Source organism: Poecilia reticulata, chromosome 21, assembly GCF_904066995.2.
Source record: "Poecilia reticulata chromosome 21, P_reticulata-male-v2, whole genome shotgun sequence".
NCBI classification, from domain to species: domain Eukaryota; kingdom Metazoa; phylum Chordata; class Actinopteri; order Cyprinodontiformes; family Poeciliidae; genus Poecilia; species Poecilia reticulata.
The window spans coordinates 22,841,775-22,857,914 of record NC_088850.1 but is presented as its reverse complement, the minus strand read 5'-3'; the positions used below and the strand labels follow the sequence as shown (position 1 = coordinate 22,857,914).

The 16,140-nt window shown below is 41.5% G+C and overlaps 1 protein-coding gene and 1 pseudogene across 1 annotated transcript in view; one reads left to right on the top strand and one right to left on the bottom strand.

The window, feature by feature from the left end:
* cdk19 (cyclin dependent kinase 19) overlaps positions 1–16,140 on the top strand; it is a 77,565-nt gene that overhangs the window by 43,928 nt on the left and 17,497 nt on the right. The window contains exon 5 of the mRNA XM_081602851.1: positions 14,491–14,548. Within this exon, the coding sequence (XP_081458977.1) occupies positions 14,491–14,548 (58 nt within the window). The remainder of the gene's footprint in view (positions 1–14,490; positions 14,549–16,140) is intronic.
* Positions 1,651–6,322, bottom strand: LOC145549832 (uncharacterized; annotated as a pseudogene).

Here is a 16,140-nt window from a genome sequence, read left to right as displayed (position 1 = left end):
AATTAGCATTAATGCTAAAGAAAGCTGCAACGTAGTCAATAACCTGTGGAGAGGCAGAAGCATGTAGAATAATCTGTACTTGTACCATTCATTATGTTAAAATTGATGCATATGCTAAAATTAGCCAATATGCTAATGTTAGCTCAAATGCTGGCAGTAGGATGTGGAGCAACACGACCATGTTGTTTTAATTTTACTACTCTATTCAGTATACTAAACATTTCTAATTAATGAGAAAATTAGGTAAAAGCTAACTTTAGGTAAAAGTGCTAGTGCACTAGTCATAGACAGTGAAATGCTAACTTTTGTACAAATGCTAATGACCTGCCTTGCTGAGCATCACCGCTCTTTTCCTACGAATCCTCTTCCGCTCTCTGTCAGGTTTGTGATCTGTAGCATCGCAGGCGCTGCGTCTGTGCCGCTGGTTCCTTAAAGGAGCAGCGACGTTATTTTCTGTCCATAGACTTTTAATCAGCTATTTATTCTTATTTATGTCAGATTTTAACATGGGGGACATATGTGTAATGGTTATAGTCTTGAATCAGTAGTATAATGCTGAAAACACAAGCAGTTGTAAATACCAGTAAACCCTACAGTGCAGTCCTGGGGAGCTGCAGTTCCAGACACTCTTTTCTTCTGTTGCTATGGTAATTAATCCCCTGCAGCTGAGAGAGCCAAAGAGCGGGAAAATCCTCTTCAGACACAGTTTCTATACTTGGGAGACACCAGGCGTCAGTCTGAAGGACCCTGACAAAAAGCATAAGCCCTAGCAAATTTTTGTAAACATTGTACATGAGCAGGCATGTGTATCTATGTTATGACCAACTTTCAGACCAATAGGGCGATATTTATGCCTGTGAGGGGGATTTAAAAAGGGTTTTTGAGTCAGCCATAAACAGTCCTGTGTGTGTGTTTCATAGAGAAAGATTACTGATTCTGTGAGACACAAAATCTCAAATTTTTTCGTTTTTATTAATTTATGTAATCATTTTAACTCCAATCCCCAATAAAAGTAATAGCTCACTTGCCGGGATTGAGCCGCACGTTTTGATACCACTTTTGTGGGTCAGCATGCAGCGGTACGAGCCGCATTAACGGTAACGGAAGAATAATAAATTATATTTATAATAATAAAGAGACATTCTATTGGGTGTAGAACAATAGGTGCCTGCCATGCAATGCATGGAGGCAGTACTGACTTGCTTCGCAAGTCAGTACTGCTCTCCTTATGCATTGCTATGGCATGCCCCTAATAATAAAGAGACATTCTATTGGGTGTAGAACAATAGGTGCCTGCCATGCAATGCATGGAGGCAGTACTGACTTGCTTCGCAAGTCAGTACTGCTCTCCTTATGCATTGCTATGGCATGCCCCTAATAATAAAGAGACATTCTATTGGGTGTAGAACAATAGGTGCCTGCCATGCAATGCATGGAGGCAGTACTGACTTGCTTCGCAAGTCAGTACTGCTCTCCTTATGCATTGCTATGGCATGCCCCTAATAATAATAAACAGACATTCTATTGGGTGTAGAACAATAGGTGCCTGCCATGCAATGCATGGAGGCAGTACTGACTTGCTTCGCAAGTCAGTACTGCTCTCCTTATGCATTGCTATGGCATGCCCCTAATAAGAAAAATAAATAAAACTTGTAATCAAAAATACAATAATCAATTTAATAGAGAACACTCAATATGCTCCGATGACGTCATCACATGACTCTCCCCTGGCGCGCCACTATCCGGAAATAACTCTGCTTGAAAACAAAACCGGGAAAATGTTTGGAACTGAAAACAGGTTAAGATGGATATGCCAACTAAAGCAGGAACACCGTGTGCACCCACGATGAACCGCATCAGTTTAACCTGCAACAGAAGTAAGTTAGCGATTATGTGTAAGTGTGTGCGCATGTTGACACGGACTCATAATTAAGTCCCGGCTCGTGACGGCTCCTCCGTCACACCACCCCTCTCCTCTCCAAGGTTGGCAAAATTCGGCAACCTAGAAAGAAAGTCTGCCACTTTATTAAGTCTGCCACTCCTATGACAGATGGTAAACTTGTAAGGTTGCAAGGACAAATACCACCTAGTTAGACGATGATTACCGTCCTTCATGGTGTTGATCCAGGTCAGGGCACGATGATCAGTCTCCAACTCAAATTCTCTGCCCAGCAGATAGTATTTGAGACTTTCCAGAGCCCATTTAATGGACAGGCCTTCTTTTTCCACCACAGAATACCTCACCTCTCGAGGTAGCAGCTTGCGACTCAGGTAGAGTATGGGTTGCTCCTCCCCAGGATCTCCTTGAGCCAGAACAGCTCCTAGGCCGACTGTGGATGCATCTACCTGGACCAGAAATCTTTTACTGAAATCAGGACTTTGGAGGACAGGAGATGAACATAGGTAAGCTTTCAGAGTGTTAAAGGAATCTTCACACTCCTGGGTCCACACAACAGGATTCTTCTTGTCTTTAGCTGTCAAACTTGTGAGTGGAGAAGCAAGTGTAGAAAAATGAGGCACAAACCTTCGATACCAACCAGCTAGTCCCAGAAATTACCGCACTTCCTTCTTGGTTCGGGGACGAGGGCATTTTTGGATCGCTTCTACTTTATCCATCTGTGGTCGCACCTTTCCTCTCCCCAGCTGGTAGCCCAGGTATCTGGTCTCCTGTTGTACCCAAACACACTTTGAAATGTTAAGTGTCAGTCCTGCTCCTCCAATCTTTTCAAACACTCTTGCTAGATGTGAGACATGCTCCTCCCAGCTACTGCTATAAATGATTACATCATCTAGATAAGCAGCGCTGTAGTCTTCACTTCCTCGCAGTACTTTGTCCATCAGCTGTTGGAAGGTGGCTGGAGCACCATGCAGGCTGAATGGCATCACAGTAAACTGGAAAAGACCAGACGGGGTACGGAATGCTGTGTACCGTCTGCTTGAAGGCTCCAATGGAACCTGCCAGTACCCTTTACACAGGTCAAGGATGGTAATGAACTTGGCTTTTCCAATCCTTTCCAGAAGCTCATCCACCCTGGGCATGGGATAGGCATCAAACTCTGAAACTGCATTAAGCTTTCTGAAATCAATGCAAATCTGCAGTGAGCCATCTTTTACACACAATAACTACTGGGCTGCACCACTCAGAGTTTGAAGGTTCAATAATACCTGATGTCAGCATGGTCTCAACTTCTTGCAGCTGCCCCACCAACTGTTGTGGAACTCTATATGGGCGTTGACGAATTGGCTGCTTCTCTTTCAGTCGAATTGCATGCTCAGAGTTGTCCGGCACGGATTAGGAGAAAAGAGAGGAGACAGTCTCTGGAATATTTGCTGAAGTTGTGAGGTCAAGTGACTGAGTTTAGGGGTTGACTGCTCAGCCATCACTTCAATACCAGGAACCTCTTCTTCCTCCTCCACTGGCCTCACCAGGCATGATGTTTCTGGAGCTGGACATGCTGATTCTTTCCACTCCTTCAACAAGTTCACATGATACGCCTGTGTAGCTTTCTTTTTGTCAGGATGGTAGACTTCATAGGTGGTGGGTCCTAGCTGTCGGCTGATGGTATAGGGCCCTTGCCACTTTGCCAAAAGCTTGCTGGTGGATGAAGGCAGGAGAAGTAATACCTTCTGACCAGGACTTAAGACTCTTTGCCGAGCCTGCTGGTCATACCACCCCTTTTGTTTCTGCTGGGCCTGCAGTAGGTTTTTTTCAGCCTCTTCCTGGTACTCAGCAAGTCGACTTCTCATCTGCAGCACATACTGGACCACACCTTTGGCACTGGATGAGCTCTCTGTTGCATTCCAACTTTTTCTCAGCAGGTCTAGCGGTCCCTGAACATCCCATCCATACAGGAGTTCAAATGGAGAGAACCCGGTTGACGCTTGCGGCACCTCACGATAGGCGAACAGAAGGAATGGTAACCAGCGGTCCCAATCTCTACCAGTGTCATTCACAAACTTCTGCAGCATCCTCTTTAGCGTCTGGTTGAACCTTTCGACCAGTCCATCAGTTTGCGGATGATAAGGTGTCGTCCTGATGGCTGAGATCCCAAGCTGTTTATGAAAGAGTTTTAGGAGGTGAAATTAGTTCCCTGGTCTGTCAAAATCTGATCTGGAATTCCAACTCTTGAAAATAGCTGGACCAGAGCTCGAACTATTGCAGGAGCAGTAATGGTATGTAGTGGAAAAGCCTCTGGAAATCTGGTGGCATAGTCACATACTACCAGGATGTACTGATGACCACGCCCACTCTTCACTAGGGGTCCAACAATGTCCATTGCAACCTTATGAAAAGGAGTGGAGATGGGTAGTGGTTGGAGGAGCGCCCGATCTGACTTCCAAACGGGACGAGTCTTCTGACATGTGGGACAAGAAGCACATAAGGTATTAACGTCATTGTACATTGATGGCCAGTAAAAACGTGAGCCAACACGCATAAAGGTTTTTTGACGCCCCAAGTGCCCTGCCCATGGAATGGTGTGTGCCAAATGCATGACAAGTGCCCTACAGCTAGTTGGTACTACCAACCGTTGTTTTTCATTACAAGCATACAATACACCATTTTTTAACACAAAAGATTCTCTCCCACTCCACTTGGCATTATCTTTTCCACTCACTCGGGCAAACAAAGGTTGTAAAGACACATCCTGTTTCTGTAAAGTAGCAATATTTTCAGGTACGTTCCACATGTCATCTACTGTTAAATCTGTTGACACATTTCCACTCAGCATTAACTTTCTCAAATTTTTTCTGCTTTCTGGATTTTCTAGACTTCTTTGAAACCTCAAACAAACTCTCATCAAAATCAGGTAAGGACTCAACTTGTTCTTTGGCCTGAGAACGAGTAACCACAGGACAGGAAACATTGCCAACTTTGCCCCCCTCAGTTTGCACTTCTCCCAAAAGATGAAACATGACAGGTAAATCTGTACCCAAAATGATATCAAAAGGTAGGTTTTTCACCACACCAACAGTTAGCAAATATGGTTGATCGTCAATAATGACAGTCACTTCTGCTTTTGGATAAACATGACAATCTCCATGCACACACAAAATCTCAGTTTTCTTTTCATAGTTCACACATCCAACAGGCACAAGAGTCTCTTTTATAAGTGATGTGGAACTACCACTGTCCATTAATGCAGTTACCTGCTGTTCATTCACAGTCACAGTTTTATGAGTTCTAGTTTCAGAGTTTTTGACTCCAGCCTGATTTTCAGTTCTAGGAGCATAGCAGGAACCAGTAAACTTGGTTTTCTTTATTGGGCACACTGAAGCCTTGTGGCCCAGCTGCTGGCAATAATAGCAAATCAGTGGCTTACCATGAGACGGTTGATTCACAGAACTGGTGGTACCTTTAACCTCCTGAATTGGCTCTCTGGCATACCGTTGATGTCCAGCTGGTTGAGCAGGTCGTTGGACAGGGTTGGAGAAACGTGCTGCTCCTCCTCGACGTGCGTTCATGTAGTGTAGAGCCAACTTTGCCGCAGTCAGACCATCCTCAGGTTCATGTTCCTTCACCCAGGTCCTTACATCAGAGGGCAGAACACTCAGCAGTTGTTCCTGGATGATGAGCTCCCCGATGACCTCTTTGGAATGCTGGTCCGGACGGATCCATCATCGGTAGAGACCTCTAAGGCGGTGGTAGGTTTCAGTAGGAGTTTCACCAGCAGGGATACTTGTTGCTCTGAACTTCTGTCTGTAAGTCTCTGGTGAGATGTCAAACTTTGTTAACAAAGCAGTTTAAGTCCTTGTAGCAGTGAGCACGGTCCTCATCCATGGCAGCATAGGCCTCCAGCGCCTTCCCAGAAAGGAGTGGAATGAGACGACACGCCCATTCACTCTCTGGCCACCTCCAGGTCTTGGCAATGCGCTCAAACCGCAGTAGATAATTTTCAAGGTCTTCTCCTAATTGATAAGGAGGAATCTTTGGATCAGTGGTGTAACTTACTGGCTGAGGTTGATGGCTTTGATCACTGTTGTCATCATCATTATCACTTTGCTCTGCACCAGCTCCTGACTGAAGGTAAGGACGTGGCACTTGCTGTGGTTGCTGCAGGGACATCCTAAGATTTCGCAGTTCATTCAGCAGCCCTTTCTCTCGCTTTTGCTGACCTGCCATAAAGTCCTTCATCAAAGTGAGAAACTCACTGCCAGACGCACTTGATCCACTGGGGACAGGTTTTGGTTCACCTTCTTCATCTGATCCAGATGTTGGCATGCTTTCCCATGCTTTGTCAGCCACCTGTTCTTCCATCTTTGATTGGGATCGAAGACCAGATCTTTGCTTCACCAGACGAGTTCCTCTTCTCCGGCTCGCCATAATCCCACTTCTGACACCATATGTGACGGGGTTCTCTTATGCTTGGACAAACAAAAAATGACTGACCAAGGCCAGAGATCACTTTGGTGAAATTTATTCAGTTCAAGTGAACAAAAAAAAATGGCGACATACAAAGACGTTCAAGGCAGGTTTAACAGCAGACAAGACAACAGTACCTTCCATGTAAGAGTCTATCACCTTCACTGTGATCTGGCAGGCGTCTAGCCACAGACTGCCTCCCTGTGGCGCAGAGCCCTGCTTTTAAAGCCACAGGCTCCGCCCACAGAAACCAAACAAGCAAACAAACAAAACAAAAAAACAATTACTTCCCACTCAAATGAACTCTTAAAGAATACAAAATAATGATAATGATAATAATAATAAGAAAAATAAATAAAACTTGTAATCAAAAATACAATAATCAATTTAATAGAGAACACTCAATATGCTCCGATGACGTCATCACATGACTCTCCCCTGGCGCGCCACTATCCGGAAATAACTCTGCTTGAAAACTGAAAACAGGTTAAGATGGATATGCCAACTAAAGCAGGAACACCGTGTGCACCCACGATGAACCGCATCAGTTTAACCTGCAACAGAAGTAAGTTAGCGATTATGTGTAAGTGTGTGCGCATGTTGACACGGACTCATAATTAAGTCCGGGCTCGTGACGGCTCCTCCGTCACATTGTACTTCAGGACATGATTCTTTGGATACATTTTCTTTATAGTTGCAGTTTTACAGCTGAGCATTGCTAACTCCGTTGCTTATTTTGCCAAGCTGACCACAATGGATCTTCGATCAGAAAGCACTCAGGACATCATTAGATTTTAAACTGTTTACTCTGTCACAGTGATGCATTCTGGGTACAGAATCAACGTCAGTTTTCAAGAACTTCTGGAGAGGAAACAGAACTGCTGCGTAAACAGTCTTCACCCACTAGAGGCGTGAATATAAACATCTAATCATGTTCAGAATTCCTAATGGTCAATTTCCAAAACTTCCCAGCAGTGCTGGAACTCTCTGCGCTGAAGAGAGTTCCAGCACAGATCTGGAACTCTCTTCAGCTGAACGTTTACAAAACAACCAAGTAAATTAGCACCTTAGAATTTATCCGCAAAAATTAATTCAAGGAAAGTTAAGTGGGCTAAATGTTCTCAAAGTTAGCAAATTGCTAATGCGCTAAATGAAAAATTGGCTCCACTGTTAGTTTCGCTGTTAGCAGAGAGCTCTGTTGTAGCCACAGTTTACTGTTGTCAACCGACAGATGTGTCCCCTGGTGTAGTCTTCTTCAAGACATTTTAATCTAAACTGCTCCTGACTGAATATTGTGGACTAAACTGGACTTGAACTGTGGTTTGGACATAAAAACTGTGTCTTTATGTGTAAACCTTAAAAACTGACAATGACAATAGGAAGAGCCATGGCTAAACTGAAATTGCAGCCTGACTCTTAGTCTTCTGATTTCCAGCCGGTGGGTTAATCAAATCATCTGCAGATTCTAAAATTCCAGTTTCATAAATTAAACTTATTTTTTCACCTTTCAGACTAATGTTTAAAATTAATTGTAGTTTATTCTTTACATTCAAGTGTTATGTTCTATACTCACTAGGTGTGTGTAACCCATTAGTGGATGTGACTAACTTATTAGCTGCGTTTACATTGACCATATAAATGCGCAATTTGACTGGTGCAAACCATGAAGATGACAGGAAGTATTTGGAGGATGATGGTGTAGCATTTTTTTAGTGACCTGTTGCGTGAACAAAGTTATTCACACATGATTTTAATTGTGATTCTTATTTAATGAAAACACACAATTATGAAATTATGTTTTTTCAACATTAGTGGAATATTGACAAAGTTTTGCACTCATTTGTTGTAGAAAGGCAGCTATTGACATGCTCGATCTCTGCCTCAGGCACAGACCTGATCAGAACCGGAACAGAACCAGTGTCGGCGAACAGTGAACACTGGTTCAAGCTTTTAGTGTAATTAGCTGTCTGGAACTGTGTTTCCAAATAAACAACGATATTATGGTCTGTTTTGACTGTAGACAGGTCACTGTCGTCATAAAGCTGCCATGTGGGAACATTAGCTCATGCTGAAGCTGTGGATCCTCCATGTGACCGGGTGCTGAAATCCTCGCTGGTACCGGTCCTGATTTGGTCCGAGAGTTTGCTGCAGCTGCACATGGGCCGTGAACATGTGGTCCTGCACAGGGGTATGTGGGCATTCAGCCACGCCATTGTGACTCTGCTTTGTTTCAGTCAGCTGCACCAAACCTGTGACCATCTGCTGTAAGGCACATGTACCGTCATGCCTCTCGATGGTTATTGGAAGCCTTTCCAGTGTGCAGATCCCCAGCACTTTGATATTTTCAAACAACTTCATTTGCTGACATTTTTTAGTTGAAAAGGCTAGATAAGAAAATCAGGAAAGTATCATAGAAAATGAGTGCGATGACAAGATGCTTGTTTCACAAGTTTATCTTTTACAGCCGTGCAGTAGCAGAGTTAAATTACAGATGATAACAGATATGACTCTTCCTGCTGCTCCTGCAACACATGAAATACAACGAGCTGCAGCGACTGCAGTGGGAAATTAGAGCTACGAACAAAAACTGTGCTGCAGTATGTCTGGAGTCATGCGCTGCTCCAACACTTCACTGCTGTAGAAAAACACTCATATTTTACCTGAATTATATGCAATAATTTACATTGTACCATAGATTGAAATAGATTGAACAGAAGCTCACTCTGAAGGGACAAAAGTGAAACCTCTTGGGTCTGAATTCTCCCACAGGAGCATTGTGGTTGTTTTGCTCTCTGGAGGTCACACTGGTCTTATCGGTGCACCAACACTTCCGTCCTCCCACAACTATTTTCTGTGCGGCCAGATTAAACTGTGATGCATTGCCCTTAGTCCTGTTGTTGTAATGTTTCATTGCCAGGACTTCCTGTCATTGTGGCAGGTTCAAGCTCTGACTTGCGTAATTCTTTAGCTCTCATTGTAGACCAGACTATCGTGAGTCTTGAAGGTGCTCTTGCAGTGCCTCTTGTTTAGTTTTCTCTGTGTGGGAGCAATAAAGAAAGAAAAGTGAGTGATTGTTGACGCTTGGTTGAAAACAACCTCTGGGCCTGTATCAGAAATTTTCTGAGGAGTTGGAGGATAGGAGCGACACTGCAGCCGTATAATCTCCAGCCCTCTGTGTCTCCATGGGGAGCAGTGCTCCTACCACCACTTCCTTCACGGCTGCAGTACTCGGGCTGTTACATAAGCTTCAGTGTGTGCTGCTGTGTAGTTTTCTCTGGCTGTCTGGGAACAGGCATGTGTTCTGCAGTGCACTGCTGCACAGTGCCCATCCCCCTATTTGTTTGTCCCCCCGCTGCCTCCTTTCTTGCCCCTGCCAGCTGTGTGGTGTGGCTCAGGGGTTATGAAAGTGCATCCAGTCTGTTCGAAGCCGACAATTCCACATTGACTTACCAGGTGACCCAGCTCAAGGTCCTTTGCTTTACAAACCATCACAGCTCACCTGGATGACTGGAGTATGAAACAGTGTCACTGAAAAATGATGCATCTGTGAAATGGTAAAGTTTAAACTGATATAGTAACCCATCTATAACTTAAAATATTTTAAAAAATTTAGAGTAAAATCACAGTCATAGTTTTCATTTTAAACTTGATAATTTTAGCAATGTCTTTGCAGAGGGCACCAGGACATCTGGCAACAAAACAATCCAAAGACATTGCATACGATTACCATCCGTTGTCTGTATTTCTGTCTCCGGACAGAAATACATGTGTTACCAGCTGCGTATCCAGTTGGTCATCGTGCTGCTGTAAAGTCCAAATATAATGTTTGGTGGTTTACATATTTCTCTTTTTTCTTTCAGTGCCTTGCTTTTTTCCATTGAACGGAATGTGACCACAAAAGATATCAGCTCGATATAAACTAGGCCACAGATCCTCAAATCCAGGCCTTTAGGGCCAGTGTCCTGCAACTTTTAGATGTGTCATTGGTTCAATACGCTTCAGTCAAATGACTGAATTACCTCCTCAGTATGCAGCAAAGTTCTCCAGAGTCCTGCTAATAACCTGATTATTTGATGCAGGACACTGGCCTTTTAGGCCTGGACTTGAGGATCCTTGGCCTAGAGTGTTCTAGAGTTGGCTACAAGGGACTTGTTGCACCTGACTTTTATGGGTTAAATAATCTCAGCGGTTCTGTGGGTCACTAATGTGGAAAAAATGGAGTGGTAGACAGACAGTCGGATTGGTGGGGCGTCCGCAGTGATGTAGACGCCATACTGGTCTGTTGTGGTGATGAGAGAGCTGAGGGAAAGGCAAAGCTCTCAATTTACTGTTTGATCTACGTTCCTACACTTATCCATGGTCATGAGCGATGGGTAATGACGGAATGAAATTGCGGACACAAGCGACCAAAATGAGCTTTCTCTGCAGGGTGTCTGGGCTGTCCCTCAGAGTTAAGGTGAGAAGCCAGTGGGAGACTCACAGAAAGACCCAGGACACCCTGGAGGGACTATGTTTCTCAGCTGCCTGGAAACGCTTTGGGATTCCACCAGAGGAGCAGGTCCAAGCAGCTGGGGAGAGGGTATCTGGAGTTCTCTGCTTAGGCTGCTCATATTTTAAAAAGGCACAATTTGGTCCTAATGATAACTTGGAAAAACTCTTTCTTTTTACCAAGTGTGTTCGAACATCTGAAATATAAAATATACAGCCTGTACAGGAATTTGGTTATCTATTTTCTTCTTCCATGCTTCACAATAATCTGTGAATCTAAGATAATACTAATAACACTAATAATCTGTGCTCAGCCTGATAGTATTCAGAAAAAAATGTTTGTTAAATAATTCCAAAAATAAGCCAGACTGCGTTCAGTTGAGGCCAACCCAAGCTTTTGCCATTCCAAGTCAAGTGAATCTTTGTCGATGCAGACAGAGCATCTGCACAGTGTATTTTGAGGTTAAGTAATCAGCATTTGCAAAGTAGTACGTGAATCAAAAGCAGTGGTGAATGCATGCAGTAAATATGATGTCCCAATATTCCAAAGTTATTGCATAGTACTTTTTTTTCTAAAAATCTTTGACTTAGCCGGTGATCACATTACACATTTTATTTTATTGGCTTCGACAAAGATGATGCTGGAACACATCTACTAAAGACAGTGTATCTTCATATGCCATGCCAACGGAGGGCAGACAGCAGAGGTAAAGATTAAATCACATAGGTAGTAAAACATTGTTCCCTCCCCTTTAAACAATCTAAGCACTGATGGAATGTCATTGCTATCTGATTGGACACAGAATTTCCTTCATTCTGTGTCCAATCAGAGCAGAATCAACTGTGGGTCTTACAAAGAAGACACGAGGAAACTAAATATAGCTAAAGAAAGAAAAAGTAAAAATAAAACTTGTCTCCTAGATACAACACAAAACTGCAGGGCACTAAAATCTATTAGCCAAGTAGCAACTGGAACAAACCCCCTCGAAAATTACCACTTGAGGCTAATGTGTTCATGCAAAGCAGGAAGGGGAAAACTACCTTGACTTTTGATACATTTCCTCTGTAGACTTTTGTGTTTTCTGTTTATCAGTTGTTTAAGTGAGCTCCTCGCTCCTGGTTGGCCTATTTGTGAAGACAAAGATGTAGATGGTTTTGTGAAAAGAGGCCATGTCCCTTAAGGACTGAGTTTCTGTGTCCCCGCAGGGACAGAGAAGGGTTTCCCTCAGCTCCTGATCCATTTCTAAAACTAACCAACTGGAAATGATGAACCTCCCAGGAAATGTTCAGAACAAAATCTCTGTTTTGGTTCATTCTTTAATTTGTTTGTTTTTAACTTAATTTAAATGCAAGACCAATTATGTACTTAGTTTTGTTCTGTGTTGTTTTGTTCAGTTTACTGTCCACATGATCTGATTTGTTCCGTTCTGTGTTAGTGAAAACGGCCCATCAGGTCATTTACCGATCACACACGTGGGAAACGCCAAAGACGAGCCGGTGAGCTTGAACTTGTCGGCTCTTTTCAGAGATGCTCCTCTTTGTGTTTTCTGATCGCAGCAGGTCATGTGGTGGGCGTGAATAATAGACCTCCTTATTAGTGCCGTCTCTATAGCAACACAGCGTGTTTGCCAGGCAGGTCTGTGTCTGGGAAGTCGGTGGGTTCATGTACGTGCAGACACCCTGGGAGCTTCAGCAGATTCTAGTGATCTATAGTGTCTGATAAAGATGCAGATACCACGTCCTCCTCTAGCAGTAGTTATCTAAAACATATAGAGACTGGATCGTTTTGCTTATGAGTTGAATGGTGAAATTAGACCTTCAAACATTTACTGTTAAGCACTCTTATTAAAAAGCATAGAAAATATTTTTCCTTCCTGCCATAAATGATCATTCATGTTCTGAAAAGTTTTTTTCCCTATATTCCCATTGATCAAAATGTAATCATTTTTCAAGTCTTGAAAAGTACAGAAATACTAGGGCTTAGTTGATATGTATCCAGATATCTGGGAAAACAACACAATTTTTATGTATTTTGGCCTCTTTTAATAGAATTAAAAACAATTACTTATAAAAACAAAGTGGAGATTTGAGAAATGGAGATTTAGAATCCTGCGCATTACATTCTGTAACAAATAATTTGCCATTATATCCACGAACTTGCTTTGATATGCTTCCCAATCAAGCAATCTGATTGGTTGACATAGGTTTTAGCTTTGCGCTACACTGCCCCCTATGGGTTTGGCATGTTTAAAGCAACACTACGGAATGGTTGGTGTGGGTTCAAGCAGATAAAAACTCTTCTGAAACTGATCCCATGTGTACCATGTTATTTTTTTAACAATATGACGGAGATATTTGTTTTTTTAACAGCACAGTTATGTGTGTGCAAAGCCTAAATTAAGCATGATTTTTTTTCCCATCTTATTCTTAACGTTAAAGATAAAAACCTTAAATATAAAAATCTACTCAAGAAATGACCACCACCCTTTGAAGTTTTGTTTTCTGTTGCTACATAAATACACCTAAGCAAACCTTTTTGAACACTTAATTAATACTAAAATGGAAAACTTTCTGTCTTCTTCTCTGAGTAACTTTCAAATACAAGATTGCTGTTGGCACTAGTTGATGCATTCAGTGATCTTGAAAAAGGTTTGATTTTTGAGTTTCCATCAAGCCAGCCAGCACTTTTTGCCAATCGAAATAAAAACCATCCAGTTCTGATCACCACACGGTTTTGTTTTTTCTTTTGTTATGCATCTCTCGTTCCTTCATCTGAAGGTTTATGATTCTCTGATTGTATGGAAATTAAAGTGTAAAAAGAAAAAAAATATTATTAATGGCGTTTGCATGACCTCTCTGTATGATGACTGTTTATTTTGCTTACATCTATGTTCATTTCATGCTAAAAAAAACCCCCACATATGAAGCAAAATAACAGCTTACACTCTCTCAAATGAATGTTTTTTGTTTAGTTTCTAACCTGAACCTCGAGGATCAGCTGTGTACTTCTGAGTTTAACCTCATTTCCCATCTGTGTTTGATACGGTCATGTGGTTGCACGGTTTAGTGACCAGTCAGGCAGCCTGTTAGGAGGGTCAGAGGTACCAATGCCTGCATGAATGACCCGGCAGTAGCTGTCAACTCTGTAACCATAAAATCACGCAGTTTACCATTTTGAAGCTTAATTTTGAAAATAAGCTTAATTTTGAAAAAAGTTATGTTTTTTGATATAAAGTTTTGGCAGTAGGATGATGCGGGTTTTTTTTGACCGTATAAAAATTTGTGTATTTTGCAAAACTGCAATGGAAACACTTGTTTCACATCACGAGTCACCTATCAACAAATGGATATCACTACTGTCGGAAACGACAAAGTTGACAGGAAGTGGTAGGACAATGTTTTTTAATGATTTATTGTGTGATTTTAATTGCGTTTCATGTTTAATAGAAATGCTGCAATTGCAAATTTGCTTTGTTTTTCAACTCTCAACAAATATCAACAAGGTTTTGCGCTCTTTTGTGATGGGAGCACTTATATTGGACCCTATAACTTCTCTTTTCCAGGGTTGCTTTATCAAGCTTTCTGCACAAGCATTTCCCTGCTCTGTGGTGTTCAAAGTGTCCTCTCCTTGTCTTCTACAGAAACCAGCCAACATCCTGGTGATGGGAGAAGGTCTGGAACGAGGCAGAGTTAAAATTGGTAACAATTTTTTGTTTTCATGTCTGTTTGAAATACAATGCAGAGACTGTGATATCATCATTGCAGTGGGTCAGGAAGGTTTGTCGGTGTTTAACCCTTCCTTTGGGAGGTAAAATCAGGAACCCAGATCAGTGTTATATAAGACATCTGGCAAGAGACTGTTGGAGGGTAATGCTGCAGAACTGGGATCTATTTTTAAACCCTCCCACTAATAGAATGAAGGTGTTGTACCAGTACAGCCACACTCTGAAGCTCCGCTTCTAGGGAGGATTGCAGCGGACACACTGAGCCCCGCTGAGCTGCAGGGGCAAGAAGATCAGAAGTCAAGAGAAGTGGAATGGGAATAACTTTGTTCTCAGTTAGTTTATACCTTCAGTTTTCTATGTTGATAAAAGAAACTGGTCAAATTGGCTCGTGTTTCTCAAATTGTACAATTATATTCAAGGCTTTTAAATTAGAGATACATCAATCAGACTTTTTTGAACATAATGCCAATTTTTGGAGATTTGCATTGCCCCTTAAAGGAGTAGTATTATGTAAAATCTACTTTTTTTAGTTTTATATTATGTTATCTTATTCCTTTATCAAAAACATACCTGAAATTTTGCATTGATTGAGAAATCCTATGATTTCTATGGAAACCATTCAACTGTGCAAAATGGCGATTTTTTTATTTTTTACTTTCTAACCAGCCAGTCCAAATAAACATCGACTGACTAAGGGCCACAAGTATGTCTATCACAATAACAAATGTAACAAAGGTTATTGTGATAAATGATAATATTGTTGTTTTGAGACCATTTTCAATTTATGCAGTGACCATAGCATGATGATGCAAGAAAACATTCTCAAAGATCAATAAACTTTCAATTCTAGTGAACATTTAACACTGGAACTTTAAGACATTTTAAATACAAGTGTTTCCATTGCAGTTTTGCAAAATACACAAATGTTAATACGGTCAAAAAAAAACAAAAAAACATGCTACTGCCAAAACTTTATATCAAAAAACAGAACTTTTTTTCAAAATTAAGCTAATTTATATTCAAGAAAACATTCTCAAATATCAATAAACTTTCAATTTTAGTGAACATTTAACACTGGAACTTTAAGACATTTTAAATACCCCAAATAAATAAACAAAACAACAGAAAAGAGCAAATAAAATTAATTATGAAATCTCTGTAAACAAAGTGTCTCTCAGATTGGCTAGTTGAGACCAAAGAGGAAAAAAGTTGAGAGAAAATCAATAAATCATGCCAAAGGAATTATTGAATAATCTTAATTTATCATGTGATTAATTGATTTATTACTTGTTGCTACCTGTAGCAATAAGCCACAAGTTGTCAGTGCATGTCCTTAAATGGTTATTTGTGCAATATTTTAAGGAAGTGTCTCTAAATTTCAGTTCTTCTAATAGGCAGAGGTCATGTTGGACATCTGCACCGTTTTACAGTCTCATTAGTGTGTCTGAAACATTTCGAGAGGGCTTTAGAAGAATGTCACATGTGAGAATCACAGCATCCTTTACTCATGTCACCGTCACATAATTCCTTTGTTTGCTCAGCACATCTTGTCTTTTCTGTGAACAC